General features: G+C 44.7%; 1 protein-coding gene across 1 annotated transcript; it reads right to left on the reverse strand.

Moving 5' to 3' along the window:
* Positions 1-415: 415 nt before the first annotated feature.
* On the reverse strand, positions 416-26126 carry jam3b (junctional adhesion molecule 3b). The gene is made up of 9 exons (XM_068331937.1): positions 25898-26126; positions 5110-5178; positions 4905-5018; positions 4674-4826; positions 4042-4244; positions 3046-3145; positions 2820-2949; positions 2688-2742; positions 416-2588 (listed from the first exon to the last, which is right to left on the reverse strand). Exons 1-9 carry the CDS (start codon positions 26037-26039, stop codon positions 2553-2555), a joined length of 1002 nt encoding a protein of 333 aa, XP_068188038.1. The 5' UTR covers positions 26040-26126; the 3' UTR covers positions 416-2552.

Consider the following 26126-nt stretch of genomic DNA (forward strand, 5'->3'; position numbering starts at 1 on the left):
ATATTTAGGCACTAATATATTCCTATTTCTACTTCAACATGTCTACACTTTCAAATCTATGAAAAAAAGCTATTTACATATTTGTACGTAAAGAAGTGGAGATCTGATATCGCTCCTCTCTGACGTCTCTTGACGGCGTCAGGAGAGACGGGTTTGAAGACACTGAGTCTGTATCTGTGACAGCAGTTCTCTTCTGGCCTGGAAACACCTTCCATCCATTGCTTCCTCCACCTGAAAAGACTGAGCAGTGGCGAAAGCTTCCTGTGTGCAAACGTTGGGCAGATCGTCTCTACCATGACTGACGCTCAACCGAACGTTTTATCAGTCGCCGATTAAAAGTCGCCCACAGCAGCAGCGTGAATATAAATGTTTGATCAATAAAAGATAAAAAGAATGCTTTCTGAACTTTTTAAAAAAAAATTTAAACCAGCGATGGGTCGTTTTTTAAAAACCATTTTAACTGTAGGAGATGTGGAAGAAGTAAATCCACTCCAATCAGCACCAATCAGTGGGCTGTAACGTGTCATGTGACCTTTATGGAAAATAAGAAAACGGGAGTCCAGTCCAGTCCAGTCGGGGCTCTGGATGGCACTTTAACACACAATGCTGCCCTTAACGTTCCTTCCTGTGACTGGTTGCTTAGCAACACCTCATTGTTTTCTAGAGGTAGAGCTAAGAGGAAAAAGACCCAGCTGGAGAACCTCAAAATACCAACGTCTCAAATTCATGAGTGTCCAAAAGAAAGAACGACGAGTCAGCGTTCAGGGATTCACCTTAAAAGTCTAAAGCAGTGTGTGTGTGTGTGTGTGTGTGTGTGTGTGTGTGCAGCTGCTCTTGCCAGATAGAGCCGTGTTAATCACTTAACACTGAGCTGATGTCATCTTTTAGATTCTTACTGGATGAATCTTAAAGTAATTTTTAATTCTAAATGAATAAGAGGTTGTCTGAAAATGAATAAATCCCATAAAGGGACATTTTGGCGTCGGGTTCTTGTGAGACGCGCTGCTTTTGGGACTTTTAACCGTGACGGTTGTGACAAAACGTTAGGGCTTCTCAGTCGTACGAATGGAAAGAGTTTCATTCCGCCTCAAAAAGGACATTTTTCACTACTTTACAGAACCTTGAAAGAAAAAACAAAAAGAACACATATTTACATACAACCAGAACTAACTGTTAACCTCCCAGACTCCATTCTTCGCCCCGCTATAATACTACAGATGGATGACCCCCTGTCTGTGTCCATTCAGGAGGGGACACCGCCATTAAAAAGACTGGGAACCACTTTAACTTTAAAATCAGTTTCTCTTTCCGCCAAAAACATTTAATCACAACTTAAATATTTAAAAAAATTTACCTACATTTCATCTTTTTTTTAAGCATGTTAGCATAAATAAACTGAACACGACCAGGCATCATATTTGATCCGTGTTCTGTATTTACTCTAGTGAATTGATGATGTCATCGATCTGGATTCACTGCGTCTTGAACTCTTTTTCTTCTTTATGATTTACTCTTTCAACATTTCATACAGATTTTCCTTCTTTTTCGGGGATCTGGAGGGTGAGGGAGGTTAACTTCCTGTTTTAGCATCAATATTATAGTGTAATACTGATTGTGTGTATGACAGCAGAGCTATTCCATATATACAAGATTAACAGCAAGCATAGAAGGACACTTAAAATCAAGAAAATGCAGCACTGATCGCGTCGTACAGTGTTTCACAGCATTTGACTGGCACTCTTCAAAAGCTTCGTACGAAGACTATCTACAAACGTGAACGTGGAAGTCTCTCACGACGAGCCGGGCGCTCCCAGACGACAAATTAAATATGTAAGACCGACCATCCAGAAGCATCGTGATATGCGATTACAACCGTTTTCTCATTTGTCTAACCTTCCTCCGATGTCTGAGGCGTGTCCGCTCACAGCCCGACGCAAAGTGGTTATTAAAAGTTGTTGTTTTTTTTATCCACAACCAAAAATTATAATAATAATAAAAAAACATGTTAGTATTTTACAAATATTTAAAAAAGTAAACCTTTATCTCTAGGCATTTTTAAAATATATTCCATGAAAAATAGTCTGACAAATTTCAACAGTAGAAAATAAACGTTACAAACGACAAAAAAAGGTTCGAAGCTAAACAGGAAGGTGAGAAGCTCCGCCCCCTTTCTACCCGCAGGACAGACAAAACGTTTCGTGTTCTCGAACCATCGACCGCCGATCGAAAAAGCACGCGACAGCTGTAAAATAAAAAAAAAAAAGCTCCACACTTAGCGAAAGAATTCTGTTGATGGTGATTTAAAAAACAAAAAACCCAAAAAAAAGTGGACAAACGGATCTCAGTTCATGTGTGAGAGTTGAACCCACGGTCGTCCTGTGGAATCTTTTGTCACCTTTGGCTAAAACTTGACTGGTTGGATTTGAGCGGTGCTGAGAGCTCCGAGCACAAACTGTGGCGGCTCCGTGAATGGGGGTGGGGGGTGGGGGTGGGGGGTGTCCCACGAGTCACGTCTCGCTCAGCACGGTGGCCCTCGTCATCCTCTCGCCGTCTCAGATCACGAATGACGACTTGTGTCTGAAATCGCCCTGCGGGGGCAAAAAAGAGAGAGGAGAGTTCAGCGAATCGGAGATCAGATCAGATCCCACCAGGTAAGTGTAGCAGTAAAAAAGCGAGTTGCCACAAACCTCGTCCTCCGTCCTGACGTAGTCCACTCCGTCTCCTTTAGCTGGAACCTTGTAGCTGGGAGAATAAAAGACATCACGGTTTAATCAGGTCCGACCGGAGCTGTGGAAACCACCGCCGGCGTCTGATCTTACTTGTTCCCCGTCTGTTTTTGGCTGGAGAAGAATCCTCGCTTGTAGGCGCAGCAGATCCCCACGGTTATACACACGAGCACCACGATCACCACCAGCACTCCCAGCACGATCCCCACCACGTCGATGTCATCTGTTGGGGTCGGGGTAGAAAGACGGAGAGCGTTAAAGTCGTCCGTGTGTGTATGTGTGACACAACCTCAGACGGTTTCTCTCCGGTCAGACTTACAGACTTCCATCTTCTGCGCCGGACACTCGGCGTATCCCGCGTCGTTCTTCGCCCTGCAGTAGTAATCGCCCGCGTCTTCTTTTCTGACCGCGATGAACTTCTGCAAGAGAGAAATCACAAAAACCTCAGACTTCCTTCTTTTACAAATTAGATCAGCCTTGACAGCAAGTGACATTTACATTCTGTTCTTGACAGAGAAACTGCTGTCATCAAGATTCTAATTATTCCATTTTCTTTTTTTTTTGGTATTTTTTTGCGTCTTTTTAAAACCAGTTTGGTGTTTAAGCTCCTCATGTAAAGTAAAGGTAGCATTATCACTGTCCCTGTTGTAGCTGCATTGTGTGTGTGTGTATGTGTGTGTTTATTCCCCTGCAGCAGCACAAAGCCTATAGATCAGTGTGTGACGTCACCGTCATATGGAGCCTGTTATTATGGACTGGTGTGATGTGATCATACGACAGTATAAATCTATATATTTACATATTTATCATAGAAATATTTAATCCAGAGTAGAGTGATATTACATATTCCAAACCGAATGTGATTGATTAACTGCATCAGTCACTATTTCCTCAAACGGGAGCAGAGAAGTGAGTCATGAGTGTGTTTCTGTGACGGCTCTAAAAATAACAGTCAGAAAACCCCCTAATTTCTGCCGGGTTTCCACCGGAGTTTCACGTAAAGACGGACGCCGTCAGCGTTCGTTCGCCGTTGCGTCCCGTCTTGAAGCCTGACAGCAGCGTCGGAGGCGAGCAGCTGACAACACGGAGCCGGCGCTGGAAGTGAGTGAGAGTTGAAGAATGTGCAAACGAGGACAGCAGATTCCCCTCGTGGCTCCGGCCCTCTCGCACCATCAACTGTCTCCCCAAAATATCCGTCACCCTCCACACCCCTGGGCGTCCGTCCACCGTTCCACCCTGCCCCGCCCTTTGCTGCTCAAGCATGTCCTTGTCCCAACACACAAACACACACACACACACACACACACACACTAACCAGGGTTCCCGTCTCGGCGTTGAGCATGTACGAGGAGTTGAAGAACTTGAAGCTGGTCTTGGGGTCGTCGGGGATCTCCTCTCGGTTCTTGAACCAGAGGTACTGAGACTTGGGGAAGCCCTCCTCCTCCAGGCAGCTCAGCTCCGCCGACTTGCCGACAGGCACCGATTTGGGTACGCTGCATTTGGGCACCACGGGCTTCACTGTGGAGACACGACACGTGATGAGAGTCTTGATTTTTTTTTTTACCTTCGCAATCATCACAGAGGAACGCGTTCTTAAAACCGGCCAGGTTTCCGCCCCACAAACGCGACGGAACATGTTTTTCGGGCCCGTGCCAAAAAACGCCACCAAAACACGTAACGCTTGCTTTCTTTAGCGCTGCGATTCGGAGCAGATGCAGTTTCAGAGTTTCCTCTTATAGCCCAGAACACGCCTTTGCAGCTGGGTAGGTCTGGTCATAACACATCCTCATACGCAAGCCAAAGGGTTGGAGTGACCTATAACACGGTTTCACCTTACAGCATCCAAAGTGTGAATCACGACGCAAGGTTCCTCTTTAAGGACACAATGACGGCCCCAAACCTTTGCATGTTTTTCTCGGATTGGTCAGCGATGCGTGTTGAGGTTACCTCTCACGACCAGGTCGATGACGATCTCGTCGAACGACTTCTGGTCGTCGGCGGCGGTGACCTCGCAGCGGTATCTGGCCGTGTCCGACCGGGTGGCGTTGGTTATCAGTAGCGTGGCGGGTTCTCTGATCACCGCTCGGTTCTCCAGGTCACCTGTTGGAGGAAGAGGTCGGTGTGAAGCGGCGTGTTGCGTTCAGGTCTGCTGGGGAGAACGTGCGTCGCGCGCGTGACCTGAGATCTTCTTGTCAAAGTAGACGTAACTCGGCCCCTCGTCCGTTATCTTCTTCCATTCGATTCTAGGAGCGGCCGTCGAGATGGATTCAATCAAACACGATAACTCGATTTCTGGAGGAGGGGGGGAGAAGAAAAAAGTACGACTGGTGTGAAAAAAGTGTCTTTCATTCTGTGGGCATGGTGTTTGTTCGTCAGCCCTTACTGTCAAACTCGTCGGTCCACGGTGATGCGTTGTCCGTTTTCAGGACCACGGCTAACGCGTTGAACCAGCCTGTAAAAAAAAAAACACACGAGAGAGGAGGCGATGAGCAGAGCGGTGATCTCATGGACCAGCTGACGTCCGCTGATGTGCGCGGCTTATTTTAACACTCTCCGTGGGGATGTTTGAACACATCGTGTTAAGTTCACAAACACGATTAAAGTGACAGTAAATGTGAATCCTGGATGAGGGGTGACGGTTCTTCGTTACCGTCCGTTTTACATTTTAATTGCGTTGGTCGAACCCATTGTGCGTCTGTGATGATGGCGGGATGTGGGGGGAGATGTTTCCACGCACAGTGGGTAATTGTGCATAGAGGCATATGCCCTTTTCAGGGCGAGCTGACCATGCCAGTAGTTAAATTGCCTGCCAAGCCCTTCCCTCTCTCCCTCTCTGGACGTGATGCTGTTTCCCGTGTGGGACTAATGGTGCAAACGGACCCAGCACAGATCCGTGCTGGAATGCGGTGGAGGGGCTTGGGCCCGCCTGAGGGTGGGGGGTACTGCTGACTCATCCCGACAGCCTCCGGCCCACAAGCAGATGCACACAAAGTCACTTCCCACACATTCGTGAACTCTTCCACAGACATTAAATGACGCGGCGACCCCTCGGACACGGGGTCAAGTCTGCAGCTCTTCAGTCAAAACCCAAGAAGTGTTTAATCTGTTAGTGTCTCTGCAACAAACAGGAAGCTGACTCGTCTCTAGCTGTTAAATAATTGACCTAATGTGTTCAAAAAAGACATGAAGGCGAACTTATCCTCTGAGCGGATACATTAGTGTCACAGATGGACCAGTATACCCACTGCTGATTGGCTCTCTGTGATGATATTACTTAACCGATCAATACTCCTCATGGCTATCCGACTAGTACAACAAGGCAATTACTAGCCAATCAGAAGCGGAGTAGGGTGGGTCATGCTCACCAGTTATTTTATGTGAACTATCTAAATAATCATTTTGAATAACATCTGAGGAGATCAGAAACTGCTGTCGTCTGCTATTGAGGCAATTTGAAACGTACAAAGCAAATTATTTTTAAATGAGTGATTTTTAAATGCAGCGTTTTTCAGTGGGGGCTCTCATTCAGACCAACGGAGACACCCCCGGCCCCCAGCAGCTGCTCCGTGGACACACAGTAGTGTCTGCGGTCACCTGTGGAACCAGACGGGCTAAGCTGATTAGCCCGCGGTCCTTCTGGAGATCATGACAAGACGACAGCTTGTTGTTAGCCGGTGCCGACTGTAGTAATACTGTATGGAGGCAGAAGTAGGTCACAGCTATGCCTGACTAAAAAGACATCTACAACAACCAAACTCTGGTTGTAATGTGAATTTCAATTTAGATTTGATTTGCATTTCCATAAAGTTCAGTCCCGAGTGGATTAAGTTTAGTTGTACAACAAGAACCCCAAAAAACTTTTTTTAAAAACAAAAAAACTTGTTTCAGAACTGTGAATTTTAACACAGGACGACAAAGAGGAGAGGATGAAAATCAACACTTCCTGTTGGAAACGTGACACTCAAAAAAACATCACCGGTTCAGAAGGAAACCGTCACCTATTTAGCTTCCTCCCGTCGGCGCGACACGCAGGATGGAACGCGCCGTTCTGACAGAATTAAAAGCTGTGTGCACAGGAGGACGCGCTCACAGGGTTTCTGCTTTCTCGCAGAAACATCAACTCATTTCTGATGAGAAGTGACAACCCGTGGCAAACGACACACACGCCTTTAAATAAAAACATGTTTTTTTTAATGAAAATACGCTATTTTTCTGGGTAAAACATGTCAGCGTTTGCTTCTGGGTTAAATTCCAAATGCACTCCATTACAAAATCCAACTGGAGATGTGTGCCAAGTTACCGAAGCAGCAGAATAGGCTGAACTGAAACACAATATGAAAGTTGACAATTCGTTAATCCGAGCGATTCTTTTCACATGAACATTTTTCCACTAAATGCAGCGTGTTTCTTGTAATGTATCTGCACTCCTCCTTATTTCTGAGAGTATTAGTGCAGATTAGTTTCCAAAGTTAGCTTGAAATTGAGATAAAAAGCTGGGGAGGTCCGCCGTGGAAGCAGCTGTCCAGGAAAACACACAAAACTCCCCACGTGGAAAGAGCAGCGCCGAATTTGGGTGAAATTTTTGTGATACTGTGAAAACGATTTGTTTGTTCGTTTAAAAAACAAACAAACAACAACACACAAACAACTTTTAGATCTTGCTGAAAAAGATGCATCCAAGCGGTGACAAGTTGCTATGACGACAGACCCAACTTCCTGACTGTCATCTATCCTAATATTTTGTACGTAATGTCGAGTCAGTTTAAACCACTCAGGTGCTCAGTGACCTACATGTGCCGTGGATTTCATTCCTCTACCCCCCCACCACCACCCACCCCTCCTTTCCATCTTTTTCCTTCTTGGATGGACGCAGCTGTGTGAGATCTAGCAATCTGTAAATCTACATCAAAGTTGTTGTTTTTTTAATCCCCCCACCCCACCCCGGCCCCCCGTTACAGGCGCAGGGTTTTCTCTGTAATCTTAGTGTAATACCCTCATAAACCCCCATCACTGAATAATACAATAGGCGAAGTGGAGCTGAGTGTTTCCTGCTGCCTGCGCTGAGGGTAATGAATCCCTCCTTCTTCCTTGCCCCCCCACCCCACTCCAACCACCCCCCCATGGGAAGCTGCGTTTGTTTCCTGCGCCGCCGCTGCTGCTGCTCTGTAAATCCAGAGAGGTGAGGCTGCTATCATAAATAGAAAGGTTCAATTAAGCAACCTAGTGGTTCTCCCTGTGGAATACCTCAGCCCCACGCCTGTGGAGAATATTCCCATGCCCCCCCAACCCCCCCACCGTGGAAGCTCTGACATCAAAGCACACATTTCACTCGCTATCAACCGGTTGCTGTTTGAAGGATCTTCACGTTGATATGAGTTTTTAACATTCTTTTCACGATTGTTTAATTCACTTTGTATTTCTTCATAACTGATTTCACAAAAAAGGATTAGTGTCGATTACTTTCGTCCCACGTCTGATACAATTGACAATAAATAACTGTCCTGCTACCTTCGCGCCAACCAACCGCCGTCTGCTCTCCAAGGCCGCGTCCTTCAAGTGATTTATTCTTTTTCTAAAAACGACAGGAAGAGAGCACAAACACACACACACACACACACACACACACTGTCGGTGTCGCTCACACTTCTGCATTAGGAACGTCTGACGCTAAATAAGCGAGGCAGAATGAGCATGTGCGTTCAAACACACGTGTAGAACTAGGTGCAGGGCGAGGAGAACATCTTGCACATGCTATGTATTCACTGCATGTAGCTAATGTTACATGAATAACATGGCCTAGATACCGCTGATACATATTCAGCATCGTGTTTCCAACGGAAACATAGGTAAACAACCCCAACCGGGGAGGCAAATGACAATATGAATGGTGAGGAGGGAGGAGGAATGAAGGATGATGAAGGAGAGTCAGGGGGACGAACAGGTCGCCCGATGTTACCGGTTCTGTCTCCACCAGACAAGCCATAAAAAAATAAATACAAATATTCATGCATAATTTCAACAACACATGCAAACTTATGTTTTAAGCACTACTTATTACATATGATTGTCAACTTTTACTTATTACACATCAAACAGGTTCTGGGTTCCTTTCTGTTCAGAGGTTTGTATGTCTCCCCGTGTCTGTGTGGGTTCTCTTTAGGTTCTCCAGCTTCCTCCCACCTCCAAAAACACGAGGCTTAGGTGAATTCCACATTTTAACACATTTTAACAATCTGTGATCTCTTTTCAAGGCTGATTCTAGAAATGAAACACAAGTAGATCAGAAGAGAAACTTTCTCAGAAATAAATTGATATATTTTGTGTTTCAGGGAGGAGAAGTTCACCATCTAGTGAAACATGTGGTTTTATCAAGGATACAAATGTTGGTAATTCTGTGAAATGTCCTCCCTGAAGGAAGGACCTGACACGCGTAATTAAAAGTTGTGTGTTATGAGGTCGTCCTTGTGAATAAAATCCTGCAGAACGACCAGATGACCCGTTTCTTTAGCAACCCAAGACAGATGAAACGAAAGCATTCACAGCTCATGCTGTGTTAAGAGGTTGCCAGCGCTCCTTGGGGGGTTGGATGGATTTCACTCGTTCATCCCTTTCAAGAGTCTCCATTGGACATTTTCTCCTGAAGAAGAATCTTTTAAAAGGGTGTAAAAGTCTCTGGTCTCAAACGTCCTAGGAAAGTGTTTAGCGGCGCTCACACCAACGCTAACATCCCAAACCGAACAAGGCCTAAAATGGTCATTTTTTTAAAGCGTTAAAGTCGTGAGAAAGAAAAAGTAATCTGGTGACAAACATGCTGTAAAATTTGAAGAATGGCATCATGAAGACTAAAATAATGATGGCCTAGGGATTAGACTTAAAACACAGTCTGTTCTTAACTGTAAAAACCAAAACCTTCAAATTGAAATATATTGCAAACAAAATGAAATGATTACATTTAGTTAACAAAGTGACCTTTAATTATGGATATTTAAATTAGGACATGCAAGCCGACTTGAAGGCGAGCCAAAAGTCGAAGTGTTTTTTTTTTAATCGCTCTCATGTCTTCCGTGCTTCTTCCCTGAGGAGACACTAATTTCCATTTGATAAAGGTCTATGATGTCATCTGGGACACAAAGCCTGACAAATTAATTCATAAGAGCATCACATATTACCATAAGCTTCTTTCTGAGAGACGATTACAGCTCGATCCTAGACAAAGCGTGCTTCTGCCGCTTCCGTTCCCATAGCGATATTGGTGATATTTCCATAGTAACTGATTCTTTCTCTGTCGTTCTTGCCGTTTCTCATCCTCCCACTGGTGACCAGTGCTACGGCGGGAGTCCCACCTGTCTCGGTAGCCATGGGCGACGGTGGACAGTCTTGTTCTGAGGAAACGGTCATGTGATGACACAATGTGTTGGAGGAATATGTCTGTATGTTTTGGCAGTGGAAAGTCACGGACAGTTCAGATTATCGCAGAGGAACTATTCATGAGATAAAGTGAGGTTTCAGGGAGTAATCTCTTCTGTGGGAAATCCTCTTTGATTGGTTGTGGAAAAAACAATGTTCTTTTTTCAATTCCGGACTTTTGTTCATCTGAGCTTCAGCTCAACTAGAAAAATGATTTGAAGCTACAGTTTAGGACACTTTCTCTCCTTAGTCTACATAAATATCATCCGTTACCTGAATGATACCCTGTGGAACAAAACACTCCTGAGATACTTGTCCAGCCATTTGGAGAATGTTCACCATGTTTGACTATAACTGGATGGAGGTGGAACAGCTTGTGACTGTAGCAGCAGCAAACTTCAGCTGTATGTTAAACATGCGGCTATATTAAACCTGCTTATAAATGTATCAGGTGTTGATCAGGGGTGCAGAGGTGCAACAAGTTCATGGGCTGGTACATACACCGTGTCAGCGTTTGCGTAACGGTCTTCTGTGACGGCCTTCATGTCTGTCTGGGTGCATGTGATACTTGAGCTCAAGTCAGACCTCCTTTAGGATGGCCTGTTTTCAGGCTGACAGCTCAGGCTGCTTCCACTTCCTGTGTAAGCTAGGAGTGATGTATTTGTATTGAATGATGTCTTAATGGCTGTATAAAAGATGCAACGGCTCACATTGCAACAATCAGTTGCAGAATTTATTCTGTAAATGATGTAATGCCATTCAGGGAATTTATCATCTCTGAAAAAGTTGACAAAATCAGTAAGGAAAATGTCGCATATGCCCTGACTATTGATAATATCAATGGCCAATTATGTTGGAATCAATAAATCTCGACTAGGCTATTGGGCAAATATCATAATGTAAATAAATCCCATCAAATCCAATGACTTCAGGGTTTCAGAGCAGAAAGAAAAAATTTAAATGATTTCAAATTGATTTGACAACATTGCTTTGACTTTTCCCATTTTCTGATTCATCTTGAAAGCATCATGGACAGGTGAAAACGAAGACGTTAGCAGCCCGTCTTTTAGCTGTAGCTGCCCTTCAGCTTGTACATGGAACCTCACCATGTTCTTATGCAATGAAGTGCAGCATTCCTGCTGAACGTGTTAACCCAGTCTCTTTGCTCGTGGCCAAGCAGCATACGGCCTGCAGAATTATTATTCTCAGAGATGAAATTGGTTGAGCTAACGGCGTGTTCAGAATGCTAAGTGGCCTGAATTCACTCGGTTTCAGCAAATAACAGGTGGAGCACACATCTACTGTACATACATAATGAACTTTAAAGTTTGCACTTAAATTAAATCGACTAGAAGACGACCAGATGATGTCCCAGACAACTATTCCACCCCTGCTAGATAAATCACGTCTGACTGAAGCTGTATGCTGGCATGAGGAGCTCATTGGAATGCACCCTATCTTCTCCAGGTGGACTCCAACATGCTTCAGCTTTCCCCCATGAGGGCTCCTTGTGTATTCATGAATTCTGCATTTACATACCAGGCTGCCACAGGCCCTGATCCGTGAGCCCGGTACGGCCAGGGCAACCCATGTGCCTTGCTGCTGGTGAGCCCTCGGAACGAGGCAGGGTCAAAGACTTGGCCTGAGCCAATGAGAGCATGCAGGGGGGTGGTGGGGGTAAGGGAGGAGCCAATAGTGTCACTGAATGCCTGGGAACCTGTCACTTTGCGTCAGCGTTAGCGTCTACATCTGGCCCCGCTCTCGCTTTGACCTCCAGCTAAGTGGAGCTGGCTCACAGGACCGGACTGCAGACAAACTTTTACTCTTTCACCCAACATGCAGCGCCTTTCCCTCGCTGCGCCGCTGCCAGTCGCTGCATTAAGCCATCGCTTCACATCAGGGGACGAACAGATTCCACAGCCACTAAATGGCTGTTTAGGAGACGTCTAAAAATACCCACTCTGTTATAAAGTCTCACTTCTTTTAACTCTTGGAAATAATCTAATAAATCTACAACGGGAGCAGATGGCAGGCTTGATTAAACCCTTTTTGTTGACTTGTTTGACTTATACCATAATGCCGCCAGCAAATATAACAAAACCTGCATGTAATGGCAGCATTAATGCACATAGATTAATGTACATAGAATCCCTGCCAACTTGTTAATGTATATTGATCGTAAAAGTGAGGCAACGTAATAAACACTGCATGTCTGACAATTTACAGAAATGATTTCTAGCTGTAGCTTACTTTTGCTGTGGGAATCAAACTTGAAACAAAAGGTGTGTTTGCGCTTATTTGCTTTATAGATGAATAAAATATTAGAATTGACTTTATGTGACGCGATGCAAAAAGTGCGGACACATCCTGAAGGCATCACACGGGTTATTTGTTGTGAAATAACCTTTAAACGCAGAAATTTTGTCGAACAATGTTTCCTCTCATACGGCCGAAGTGGATCTGAACAAAAAACGCCTTTAAAAGGATCTAATAGAAACTGATTGATAATGATAATGTTACTCATCCAATAAGTCATGTGAAATATCTTGGCACTCAGATAATCACATCCCGATCACTGTATGAAAAATAGAGCGCCGTTGTTCGGCGTCACACTGCCTCTTCACAAGGTCCCATGCGCAGCAATGGCGACCTTTGTTTTGTGACACAGTTTCAGCGAGTAGGAGTGAATGAATGCTTAATGAAGCAGAACAGTGGTCGACGGCTATTGTCACTGAGGAGATAATAATCACAATAGCACGTTGTGGAAACGTGGATTCAAACCTACTGGGCAGAAAATAAAGTTGTCCCTACTTTTGAGCTGCAAGGCAACATGACTATGTATGTCACAAGGAAACTGTCAATTGTCACAGCGTAGGCTAAAACGAGAACGGCACTCGGTATAACGGATAACTCCGCCAAGGACAAATGGTGCTGCACATCTTAGCTTAGCTTGAGCCACGCCTCGCCTCCTTGACGAATAAGTTCAGCAGGGGAGATCTTCTTCCAATCTGAAATCTAACAGGTTATCCTGCCCTGTGTTTTTACATCATCCTGACAAATGAAACAAAAATGGGTAGCAGCCACATGAACTCCTGGAACTGGAAGGGAGATACCAGGTCTGGTGATACATAATGGATTTCTGTTGCTCCTGTATTTCAGATTGTGATCATTTCACCTAAAATAGAAGGATGGATGGAAGTCATCATCAGCCTGGCCCCCTGCAGGCCGCTAATCAGGCTTCCTCCCAGGTAAGAAGCTTTTGGCAGCACCAGCTCTCCCTGCTCTCTGTTGGCAATCACCATTCTTTGTGATAGAATAATTGGCCCCTCATTTGTTGGGGGCCTCCTCTTGAGGGAGACGCTGAGAAGGCCTTGTCAAAACAGATCGAAGCGTTAAGGCCAAGAGGGTGAGCGGGCCTCCCCTGGCGTAGCATTTCTGCTATGCAAACAATATGACACGCCGCACATGGTGGATGTCCGAGTGAATCGGGGAAGCTCCATGGCGTCAGCTTCAAGGAGATCTAACAAGAAGGGGCGGGTGGGGGGCAAGATTGAACTCCCTGCAACATTTTGCTGGTGCTCAGAAACGTATCCCACGCCTGAATCGGAGCTGCTACCACAGATTTCTGTGTTAAATCACTCCGCGCTCCGTGCCAAAATTAGCTCCTCGCCATGCTCTGCACAGATGGCATCAGCGACGCTCATCGCGAATGCCTCGCATTCTAGTCCAGGCTGTCTGACCCCTTCCTTAATCCTAATTAGGAATGCAATTTCCACACGGGCCCTTTTTCAAGAAGGATGAAAATAAACATTTGTATTGCGCTGCTGCAGGAGCGGTGGCTTATGGGTAGTAGCATCATCTCATGATTCCGTGAGTCGGCCGATTGTGACGCCATTTTAAACCGATCACTGGGGCGGGATTTTAAACGGCTGTGGCTACTGTGCTCTAACCTACATCCTCCCTGCAGGTCAACAATGAAGCGGTCAAACGATAATACACGGAGTAAATCCCTGGATAACATCCTGCTGCCTGTCCTTTCAACCACTCACACCAAAAACCTCCCCCACACCGGTGCATTTACACCCTGAAACACACACACACTTTTAATCCAAGATAAAAATATTCACTCCCCCCCCCTTTTTAATATAAAGCTTTTCATCAATATGTCAGGATTAGCCAATAATTCCTCTTCGACATATAAAAATCCAGATACAATCACATTAGCAGATATCAGGCTAATCTGGACGCTGCGATATTAGCGGTTCTTTTTTTGACCAGCCAGCATTTGGGAGGCGAGTTAAGGGTGGGGGGTGGGGGGTGCGAGTAGCCTGCAGAGATAAGCGCTCATTGTTGAGTGCTTGGTCGGCGTAGCCGACAACGATGAGCTAAGGCTTGACTGACAACTGAACAATGACGCCGCGCGGCAGAGACATGTTGACTTAGCAGGTCCAAAAGGTTTAATCTGCTTCCTGAGCTGAGAGGACCCAGCCTTTGGGGATGCGCTAACTTTCATGCAACTCTGCTGACTTCAGTTTTGAGGCGTTTGCCCCCCCCCCTCTCCATCATCATGCACATCCCTCATGGATCGGAGCTCGGTGTTTATTTAATGTCTCCGCGCTGGGAGTTTGCTCATCTGAGGCTCATCGTAGCCGAATGACACAAACCAGCTACGCATGAATGCCAGCAGACGAATGCAACAGTGCATTCAATACAAGACAAGAGTGCAGCCAAATGCACTCGTGTTTCGAGCCGTGTAGCCGCACACTTATGGCACTCAGGAGCGTAATGTGTGAGACGGCGGCAGGAGGCCTTTAAAGACTTCACCAGACGGCTTCCCTGCTGCTGTCAGCTCAGTCATCAAGATGCTATCAGGGGAAACCAACAGCCAATCCCAGGATTTATAACGGCGGCTTCTACCTGAAACATTTGTCTGATTGATGATGGTTTGATTGGAATTTCAGGCTTTTAATCAAATTTAAAAAACACTTGAGAAATTCATGTGAATCGTTTAAAAAGACACAAAACTCTCCTTGAGGTGTGTTTAAGAGCCACACGACCAAAACAGACTCCAAACGCCACCGCCTCCTCCTTACAAAGTGTTTGTGGATGGTGTGTGCCCGCTTTGCATGTCAAAAACACTAAAATAAATATTGAGACATCAAAGTGTGCAATTTCCAAGCAGGAATTTGCCCCCCCACCAGACAACAAATGTGCATGAAGGCGTACTCCAGACCCACACAGTTAGCACAGGCAGGTTGAGTGAGAGGACGGGGGAATGTTGCTTGAACAACAGCTGGGGAGGGAAACCATCTGAGGCTCCTTGCAGCTGACCCCAGCCCCCCCCAGCACTGGAGCCACACTTCTATCACCTGCTTACGAAGGAATCCTTGATGGGTTTCCGTGGGAAATACCAGTGGAAGGCATCAAGACGACCCGGCGACCAGACGCTCCGTTCGTCTGAAGCCGTAGCGTAGCGTCAAACAGGAAGTGTGAAAGGTGTGTAAGAAAACCAACACTTGCACAAACCTCATGGAGCTTACTTCTTCTGACTGCCTTTAATGCAGATTAAGATGCTGCTTCACATGCAGCGTGAATGTGAGATGATTCAAATGTTTGTCAGATAAAATAATCCCTTAGCTAATTACATGTAAACATTATTCACGGTGAGCAGAACATTCCATCAGTGAGAAACTAAAGTCAATAGTCTGCCTCATGCCTGCAGTAAAGATTTATCCAGACTGCACTGAAATCAGCCGGCCCAGCCCTGATAAGCCATAAGTAATCAGTGAGAATGGCAAAATGCCAATCTGCTCAAAGGCATCCATCTCGACGCGGGGAGGAAGACGGTGTAACGGAGCCAGCCTAAGTGGCTGAGTCCCATTCTGAATGGATCTGACTGCGTCTGACTGGGACCTTTAGGTCGGATACCAGCTCATGACAGCGGCCCTTCAGAGCTCATCTCTCCACGCGGATGTGAACGTCTCGCTGAGTAGCGCTATCCCGTTATCGCCCCGAAGGAAAGCCGCTTCACAGATGTGAACGCTGATGATCTTGAGTGTTGATGATCTGAGATTAAAAAAAACTGCACAGTCTCTTCGTTCTGCATGGCCGAACCTTGGCGAGGGAAAGGGGGTGGAGGGGGCGGGGGATTCATTACAGGAAGCGCTGGCTGGCTGGACGGAGGATGTGCGGAGGCGCTCGTCAGCGCTGAGCAGCAGATTCCCTCTGAAAGTGAGTTGAGCAGCTCATGAAACCAGAAGATCTTCGTTCCAGCTCGAATCAGAGTAGAAAGGACAAAGTCCCAGCATTCAATGTGTTCTCTGTGTGTGTGCGTGTGTGTGTTTGCTTGCACACTCCCACTATAAACTTGACCCCTGCCAACTAAATGGCTTTTGTTCTCCAGTTTTCCACAGTTGTTGTTTTTTTTATTTTCTCAATAAATAATTTGTTGGCTCTTTGCTTTTGTATGTTGAATATTTTAGGACCCTCCCTGTTCTCCGTATTCTTGTGTTCGGGAGTACAATTTTTGAGACGTGGCTTTTGTTTTTATAGATGAGGAACACAAGAAGCACAACTGTAAATAATCAAGAAATTAGTCACACTTGAACAGCCGGGTAAATTTTTTTGTCATAAAACCATAAAATCTCTGTGTAAGCTCGTGGCCACTCTTCAGCAAGCCATCTCTAAAGTAATCTGAAAAATTGCTTCCAGTGATGTCACTCGGTGGCTCCGTTCCATCGCCAGTAATGTAGGTAATGCAGTTAAGAGGAAATCTCTGGTTGTGTGTTGATTTGGTTTTATATATATATACACACACACACACACACACACACACACACACACACACACACACACACACACACACACACACACATATACACATATATATACTGTATATAAACAGTACATATATACACACACTTAAATATAGTGTCAGACATTGACTTTGTACATTTGTAGCTTTAATTTTTTCCATGAGTGGTGGCTTCTTTCCACACTGAGAACAGTTTGGACTCTTCTCCATAAAGAGTCCATGTTTCTGTTGGTTTCTTTTTTCCTATTTAAGCTCTGATAATGACCATTGTGTGTTAATTCAAATGGAATTGGAGTGCTTTGTGAAAGGAAATGGCATGGGTAGATAACATGGTCATTTTGGGAATGGGTCTGCTTTCTTACAGGATATGAGGCTTAATTTTGGAGGCGCTGACAATTTAGTTTAATTATAATCTCGTCGGCAAAGAATTCAGGAAATCCCTGAACACAGAGATGGGCAGTGGAATATTCGTTGGATTATCCTCCATTTTCATGTCTTCTCTTTTATATTGTTCATTCCTGACTTGAAAGAGCTGCTGGTTTAATGGCGTTTTGGTTCAACAGTTTCAGGTTTTGGACCTGCTATGTCCGACCACCCCAACTGACCCGTTGTGATGGTGACAAACATCTGACACGCTACTGAGTCACAGTGAAATCCACCCAAATTGCTTTCTCCTCTATTGCTTTCTATGACACACACACGCAACCCCCCCGCCCCCCCATCCAACACATTCACTGGAACTCAGACAGGGGGCGGCAACCATGATACAAACTTGTCGCCTATGTCTGGCATCCTGACAAATATCTGAGGCACTTACTTAGCTAACGTATGCCCTCTCACACACATGTGGCAACGGCGCCGTGGACGCCGATCTCCTGAAAAGCACACACACACACACACAAACACACACGATCCAGCCCCACTTCGTGATCCATCCCGACAGAATCAAGAAATCCCATTAATGCTCAGAGATGTCGACCATTAAGTATTTATTCCTGTCCCATCTCACAAGACTTTAAATTAGGACAGCTCGTCACACGACTGACGAGAAGGGTTGAGAGGCCGCAGGGGGAAGAGCCCTCAGACGATCGTCTTGTTATCTGGGCTCCATTTGATTACAGTTTACCAAATGATGATTTGGCAAGGACCCATTCAGCGTAACAGTGTTAGGAGCGCCGGTTCAAACCCAACATATTTAGCACTAAGTAGCCCAGAAGGGATAGTCCTCACACCATATGGACAAATGATCTGGTTACAATCTGCATGTCCAGTCAGCTAAAAGCATTCTGACTGCACTGGTGGGCTTCTTTATTTATTTATTTATTTTTATTGGATAAAAATATCACACATTTCTTAGAATGAAAAGATATTAAATTAAGTGGAGACGTCAAGAAGCTAACTTCCCCCCCAGACGCGAGGCCACGTGTGAAATTCTGTGCTTCCATGCTCTGTAAATACAGCGCTGTTTAAATTCAAATATATCTGATGATGTAATGCAATAAATATCCCATAATGCAATGCATGTGCAACAGTCCAAACAACAGTGATATAAAGTCAAGAATGCTTCAACTCAACAGCAAATATAATAACATGAGCTCATGTAACATGAGAAGGGATGACACATGAAAATGACGTAACATTCTGCTGTTTATTTATGTAATTATGTATATATAAATACAGTATATTACAAATATATTTTTTGGGTCAAATAGGAAAAGCTTCCTGTGCTCTTATGTGGAACGTCTCCTGATGCATCACACAGAAAGGACATTTTAGTTCCATTAGGTCATAAAAATAGATTAAAAACAGATTAAGGTCGGTACCGGAGGTTCATCTGAATCTGAGTCTAGTTTCTGATTTATTTTCTCAGTCTGGATTCAAGAGGTTGTTGTTGCTAAGAATGATGTTTGTCGATATTGTGTTCCTCTCTCTCCTCTATTTCCTTTATTTTGATCTAATAAATGCAAAGACTCCAAGCAATCTTTAAAATAAAGGACTGCAAATGATTTCATGCTGAGCTCTTTCCTCATCCTACCTCTGCGATCAATGTATGACTCACCTGACGAAGATACCAGAACAATACCAGACCAACACTGGATCAATACCAGGCAAATACCTGGCCAATACCAGACCAATTGTGGAATAGTGGGCCAATACCAGACCAATATCAGGCCAATACCAGAGCAATTCCAGGCCAATACCAGACCAATACCGGGCCAATACCAGATGAATTTAGGACCAATACCAGACCAATGCCAGACGAATATAGGACCAATACCAGACCAATGCCAGACCAGCAAGGAGTCTTCTATCGAGAGATACACACACACACACACACACACACACACACGCACACACACACACGCACACACACACACAAAATTTAATCAGGAATAACACCTGATATGTGTAAGCAACAAGAGTCCTGTGCCATGTTTCTCTGTCAAGTATGAAATACCGGTAACTTCTCTGCTTTTCAGAGATGAAGATTAAGATCACTCTTCATCATGGAACCAGCAAAAGAAGGATTGGATTGTCCATTTCAATGATTAGGAGACAGTATCAGAGCAGAATTTATGCTCCTAATCTACCGTCAGTGCCTGTTGATCCTTAACAGGCTTGCCAGCATTTTTGAGTCTAGGTCTCCCCCACCCAGTTCCATATTCAACAACAAACTACATGTTCCTTTCTTTTATTTTGAAGGGTACGTAACTGGCAGGTGCACGCAGACTCCTGCTGCCCCCACAGCAGCATCCTGCAGGCCTGACATCAATGTGGAGGTGGAGGGTGGAGGATGAAGGTGTAGAGACTCCCTAATTACAGGCTACCAGATGTAAGGAAGGGAAATGAGCCTCGAGCACAACGGCTCCTGACGAACACAGGGAGTTCTTGTGGTAAAAATATCTTGTGGTATATCAACCTCCAACAGTTTCCACAGATAAGATCTCCATATGGGGCAGACTGTCAGTTATTACCCCCAAAATACTCAAACATTTGAAATGTTTCCCAAATGATATCGCCGAAGTCTCCTTTGCCGACCTGTTGTCAGACTGAGAGGTGATGTCGTTTAATTTCAATAATTCTCACTCACATTAAAATGGAGATTCCAGAAAAATACAACAGAAGCTTTTTGAGCCATTATTTGGCTCTAGAAGTTTTACTCCTAATCATTTTAACTGTAGATATTTTGAATGGTGGGCCGATGGTTTGAAACCGACTGCGATCAAACACCTGAGGTTGTCACGTGACCCTGCCTGGTGGCTATTTTTAGACAGTAATTGCCCTTTTGTTACAGCCTGGTAAACAAAGACGAATCTAAAGCGATTATCTGGTTATGACTCTCAGCAGGGAGCGCAGCCTCCAGCATTTTCCTTTTTCGGAACAGGCGGCGTGCGAGTTCGATGCCTCGGCCATGTCATTAACGAAACCGCTAATTATTTCACTCAGCTGACAGAGTCCCCATGTCAAGTCGATGGCGGTCTTTTCTGACCTATTGATGCGCTCCGTTGGTATCCGGCCAACACGTCAAGCGGAGGGCTGCCGTGGCACTTCCTCCCTCCAAAGACCATGTGACCAGATAAGGATTCGAAGCAGAGATTCTCCTGCTAAATCTACAGAGGCCTAAACAGCAAAAACTAAAGTCTTGTCAAAATAAACCATTTAAGGTTAAGGAAGGGCGATCTTTTCCAAAAGCTCACTACCCTAAACAGGATGACAATTATTTCCCTGTTTTGTTTGGATGGTCTCTGCTTGTAAATCTGTGCTACGTGAAATATTCCTTCTATCATACGCAGCTTTTGGTCGGATGTGCTGCCTGGAGGCCACCTCTATTCTATTATTGACATTTGAAGTATGCACATGCCACTGGTTTTTCTGGGAATGTGAGCATGTTCGCCTTTCGACGTCATCTGCTGTAAGTTACCAAGAGCAACAACAACACCACGGATCCAGGACGGGGGAGGGAATGGATTTCTCTTGCCACACCCAACTTGTTTTCTGAACACCTTAAACAAGCACTCCCTTCCTCGCCCTTCCTCCTCTGACCTCGGCCGGCTCATCGATGCATGGGGAGGGGGTTCCCTTTTATCTCTAAGGAAAACAGGTGGTTGTGATTGTTAGGCTCCGACATGCGAGGAGAAGGTTTCCGCCTCCTTGTGCTTTCTTGTTTGGAATGCTGCATTTGCTAACATGCGCTCAGGTTTGGGGAGGGACACCACAGATATTTCTGGGTACGCCTGCAACGCAGCTCAAAACACCACCGCCCACGCCTGCTCAGCTGTTTTGAGTCATTCCACAGTAAGGGCCATGTGCTGCTTCAACCTCAGGCCACGGATGGGATGTTTTTCCACGGGTATCGTCAATTTAAAAGCACTGAATATAGAGACAAGTAGCAGAACAACAAAAACAGAACTCTCTGGATCCCATTTAAAATTATAATTCATAATGTGATTACATTTTTTTATTAGGGTGTGGAATGTGAACCCATCACAGCTGAACTCATCTGGTGGGGATTAAATAAATCGATTCTTACAACTCTATGAATTGATTTTCTAAATGATTGTGAATAACATTTAATTCAATAATAAAACAATAGTCTCGTTTTGTGAGGCTGAAAGGCGTGTCCAACTAAAACTGAAATATTTTGGGAACATGACGGACATGAGGAACCACATCTCATGTTTCCATCTGGAGTCAGAGGAAAAATAACCAGCTGGACTTCCTGCTTACTAGAGAACAATCCAGCCGGTGGTAACTCAGAAAGAATGAAAGGAATCACAAACTCCATCACAACTTTCACTGCCAAGGATTTGTGATGGAGACGAGATATATATTGTTCCAACTCCATGATTTTCTACCGACGCAGCGTTTCACACACGCTAAAAGTGAAGGATTGGACTGGCTGAGGAAAGCCAATAGGATAGTTGTGACATGTGATAGGTGGACATCTATGTCCACAGAATCTCATGACACTTTACTTGTGAACTTTATCACCAGTGAGCTGCTGCAGAATATGGGAGAATGAGAGATCACTAAAAAATCTGTTTGGTTGTTAATTGCAGGATTCTGCTGCAGGTACAATTGTTATCTTACAAGACGGTGTAAATAACTTCCTCATTTTGTGATTCTAATTATTTATATTTACCAATATGTTTTGTTTTTATAATAGCTAGCAGTCGCAGAGTGAGATAATATAAATTAGCTCCACTTGTCAAGTCGCCAGCGGCTGGTTTTAGACACATCATCGGTTCGAAGAGCCAATCACCGCCTCAGGTCAGAACGGGTGTGAATCGGTTTCAGACGGAACAAACAGGGGGTCACCTCACGGCTTTGTTTGATTAACAGTTGTGTTCTGAACTGCAATGACTGACTTTACATCTAAAAAATCAAATTTCATCATGATTTTATATAATACTCTGAGTTTTGTGTTTAGTGATTTATATTTATTTATTTAAGTATTTATTTCTGTTCAGTTAAACTTCAATTACAATTTTTTTTTAATTTAAGCCTAAATATTGTCCATTTCCTTCCAAAATGAAATACTTTTCAAGGGGTGGAGAATTGGTTGAAATGGTTTTCATTCTTTCTACAACAGACTACCCTCACAGACTAAATGTTCACAAGCCTCACCCGTCTAATTCGCCATCACTATAGTAAATGACATTTTAAGATGCTAGAAATTGTATTCAACTAAAAATAAAATCCTGAAATGAAAATTATTTCAAAAATAGTGCTGTAAAAATACCTATCTCAACAGCAGTTTGCTTCCAAAATAGAAAATAAAGACGAAGCAGTGTGTGTGTGTGTGTGTGTGTGTGTGTGTGTGTGTGTGTGTGTGTGTGTGTGTGTGTGTGTGTGTGTGTGTGTGTGTGTGTGTGTGTGATTGTAGATCACAGTGTTCTGGAAGCAAAAGAGGTATGACATGTAAGACAATATGTCATGTGTCCTGTGCTGCTGTCTCGCTGACTCCCCCCCGCCGCCACTGGCTTCAAGGCACAAAAACACCCCCCAAACAAACCATTTAACCCTTTAAACTGAAGAACAGCAAGACGGAATAATGATTCGAAGTTTTCGCATCGAGCAGGCAGCGCAGAAGACGCCTAATCTGTCAGGTCTCTGACAACTCTCCAGGAAGAAACTCGGAGCGGCAAGGGACTCCTCGCCGTTTGTCAGTCCCTGTTTTTCTTTGCCATTTACCGTCTCTGCAGTAAAATGTCAGACAGTATGTGACTTGCCCACGGGGGCCGTACATGCCATTCAGAGAGTGCTCCAAACATTTGCTCACAAGCTTTGGGTGGGTAGGGAAACATCTGACAACATTCACCTCCCAGGGGAGTCGCTATCTGCAGTTATCTCCACTCCTGCCATGCAAAACGGTAATGCCACGCACGCCAAAAAGACAAAAAATACAGCGCCGACACTTGGCTCGGATTCAGACAAATGTTTGGGCAGCGTCATCCGACGAGCACCCCAGTTATGCGAGGGGTTAGAGGATGTTCAAAAGCTGTCCGGGTGATGCAATGACTTATCAGCAGAAAACACAGGGGAGGCTCAGCAGCAATCTACAGGATGGCGTTCTCCCCTTATCTTATCCATTCAGATAAAAACAGGGCTCCAATTGGATTATGATGACAGCCACGGGTGAAAACAAAGATAATGTCAAGTCATAAAAATGTCAACTGCCAGGATTGGAATTTAAAAAAAAAAAAAATCCATTTCAGCTCTTCTGCGAGGCAGACGCTCGCTTACACGCGTCTGAAGACACATTTGTATTCCATGAGTCTCAGTTTCAGGTGCATCAGAATTTCACAATTCATTTCTCATCGATTATTTACCCTATAAGGTCAAACTTGTGTGAGTCAAAGTTTATATGCGCTCAGCACTAATCCACTTTGAGCATCTTCCAAGCGCCCACATATCTCAGACATGCTCTTGGCAGCAGCGTTCAGGCAGATGTCCTCTTAAAGTGCATACCACTTTCTTTTGGAATATTTTAAGCCAGATGACTCAGGTGGAGCCAATAATGGAAAATTTCAATGCATTCCATTACGGCCGGAATGGAAAGTCTGCTGTAAGCATGCGTACTTAAAATAACAATGGCCCCGTGACAGACGACGGGGGCCCGATATGGTCTGCCTAGCTGGGTTAGCCTTCATTTGGAATGGCGGGGGAGTTTGTGATCATTATAATACATGAAAATAAATGTAACTTACGGGACAAGAAGTGGACTTAAGTTCATAAAACATCAGAGATTTGGAGAGGAGCTCTTCCAATATACAGGAAGCAATCTAATTAGAGTCAATGCATATAAGTCATCACAGCCTATCAGCACCAAGTAGTAACTCATGACACCGCCTGCAGCTTTGTCCAACCGGATTTGTCCTGCATCTGAAGTCAGTGGCGATCTGGCTGGGAGCCAATCAACCACATGGTTTAACCGGGTCCAAGCAGGACAAAAGAAATGTTTAAATCTTCACCTCCTCCACCCCCTACTAAAAACATCAATTGTGCTCCTGCGATGGTCTGTTCCAACTTCACTGAGGTGGGGGGGAACATCGTTACCAGAGCTGACTTTGAAACGTACAGCCGTAGAGCAGACATTAAAAATGAGCACACAGCTTCAAGGTATGTCAAAAGAGACAGCGTCGATGGCACGGCAGCGGATTTCAAAAGAGGCTTGTCTCTATTATCCCTAATTAAAGTGAAAGGAAAGTCAATTCAGATCACAGGAGGCCTCTGGTGTCCCTGGATCTATTTGATTTGTACCACCGTCCTGTCACACCTCGCCTCCAGTAAAGAGGAAAAACAAGAAAAAAAAACCTTTATCTCCAGGACAATCTGTTACGGTTAAATTCCTATCAAAGCATAACTCAAGCACAAAAAGATAATTTAAAGGAGAAAAAAAAAAAAGATTTCAAATGTTGATTTCACACCAAAGAGGGAATGAAAATGTCCTTTTCAAGCAGGTTAAAACAACATTGATCTGCATTTGCAGTATATGAAGGATTCTGGCTCTTGGATCAGTTTATCTATTGGAACAGATTTGGGATCAGCTGGGAGTCTAACAAGGAAAACAATATTGATTTATCGATTATTCCCTCGTAGCTCAGCAACAAGTGGATGATCTCTTTCCAGGTAGAAATCCTTCCGCGGTCTTGAGTCCATTTCCAAACAGTTTGTCAACGTTTTGATATTTTTAAACAATCAAAGGAATTAATATCAAAGGAGCACAATAAAGTGTCAACGCGATGTCTTTAAGGTCCGAAAACATCTTTAAAATAATCGATTCCCCCACGTCTTGTTTTTGGATTAGCAGCCCGGCGGAGGGAGACTCCCAGCGGGCAGGAGGCGGGGGTCCCTCCCGCTCCTGTCGCTCCTCCCGCGGACAAGCCTGCCTTAGTCCCTCCGCAGGAGAGAGAACCCGTTATCTCGCATCACTACTCCCCCAACATCTCGGACGTGAACTCCGCGTTAAAATAGTTTAAAAAAACCGTGGCGGGTTTGGAATTCGTTGTGAATTCACGAAAACATAAATCCGACCGAAAACTCGAGTGGATCAAACTTTTTTTGTTGTTTTTTTGTTTTCCTCCCCCCGAGTGGAGGCAGAAAACGTGGCGGTTTGGACAGAAACCGTTAATCCCGACGATGCTCCGCGTCCATCCGCGCTAACGCTAACATCCAGCTAAAGTTAGATAAAGTTGTTTATTTTGTTGAACTAAATTAAATAAATTAAAAATTCCCACATCGGAAAAAGCTGTCAGTTCGGATGGAGTTTACAGATAGTTTCGTCCCGGATTCGAGTTTACTTCCCTCGGATCTATTTACTGCGTTCACACCGGCGGAGAAATCTCCACCGAACACACGCAGAAGTCCACGGCGGTGGATGTTCGCGTTCCTCCGGTGGGGGAAAACGCGACAAAAAGCCATTTATTGTGTGTTTTTTCTTACTTACAGTGACTTGCGAGGAGAGTCAGGAGGCTAACCAGACGTGTTTTCGCCATCTTGGAGTCGATGCGAGGCTCGGTGTGACTTGGCTGTTCATGCGCAACCGATCTAAAGCGCTTTGATGCGGATGGAGAGAGGGAGAGAGACATTGGAGCAGAGCGCGCGAGAGAGCGCGAGAGAGAGAGAGAGAGCGCGCGAGCGAGGGAGCGAGCGCGAGGGCTGTATTATATTAGGTT

Source organism: Antennarius striatus, chromosome 13, assembly GCF_040054535.1.
Source record: "Antennarius striatus isolate MH-2024 chromosome 13, ASM4005453v1, whole genome shotgun sequence".
Lineage (NCBI taxonomy): Eukaryota > Metazoa > Chordata > Actinopteri > Lophiiformes > Antennariidae > Antennarius > Antennarius striatus.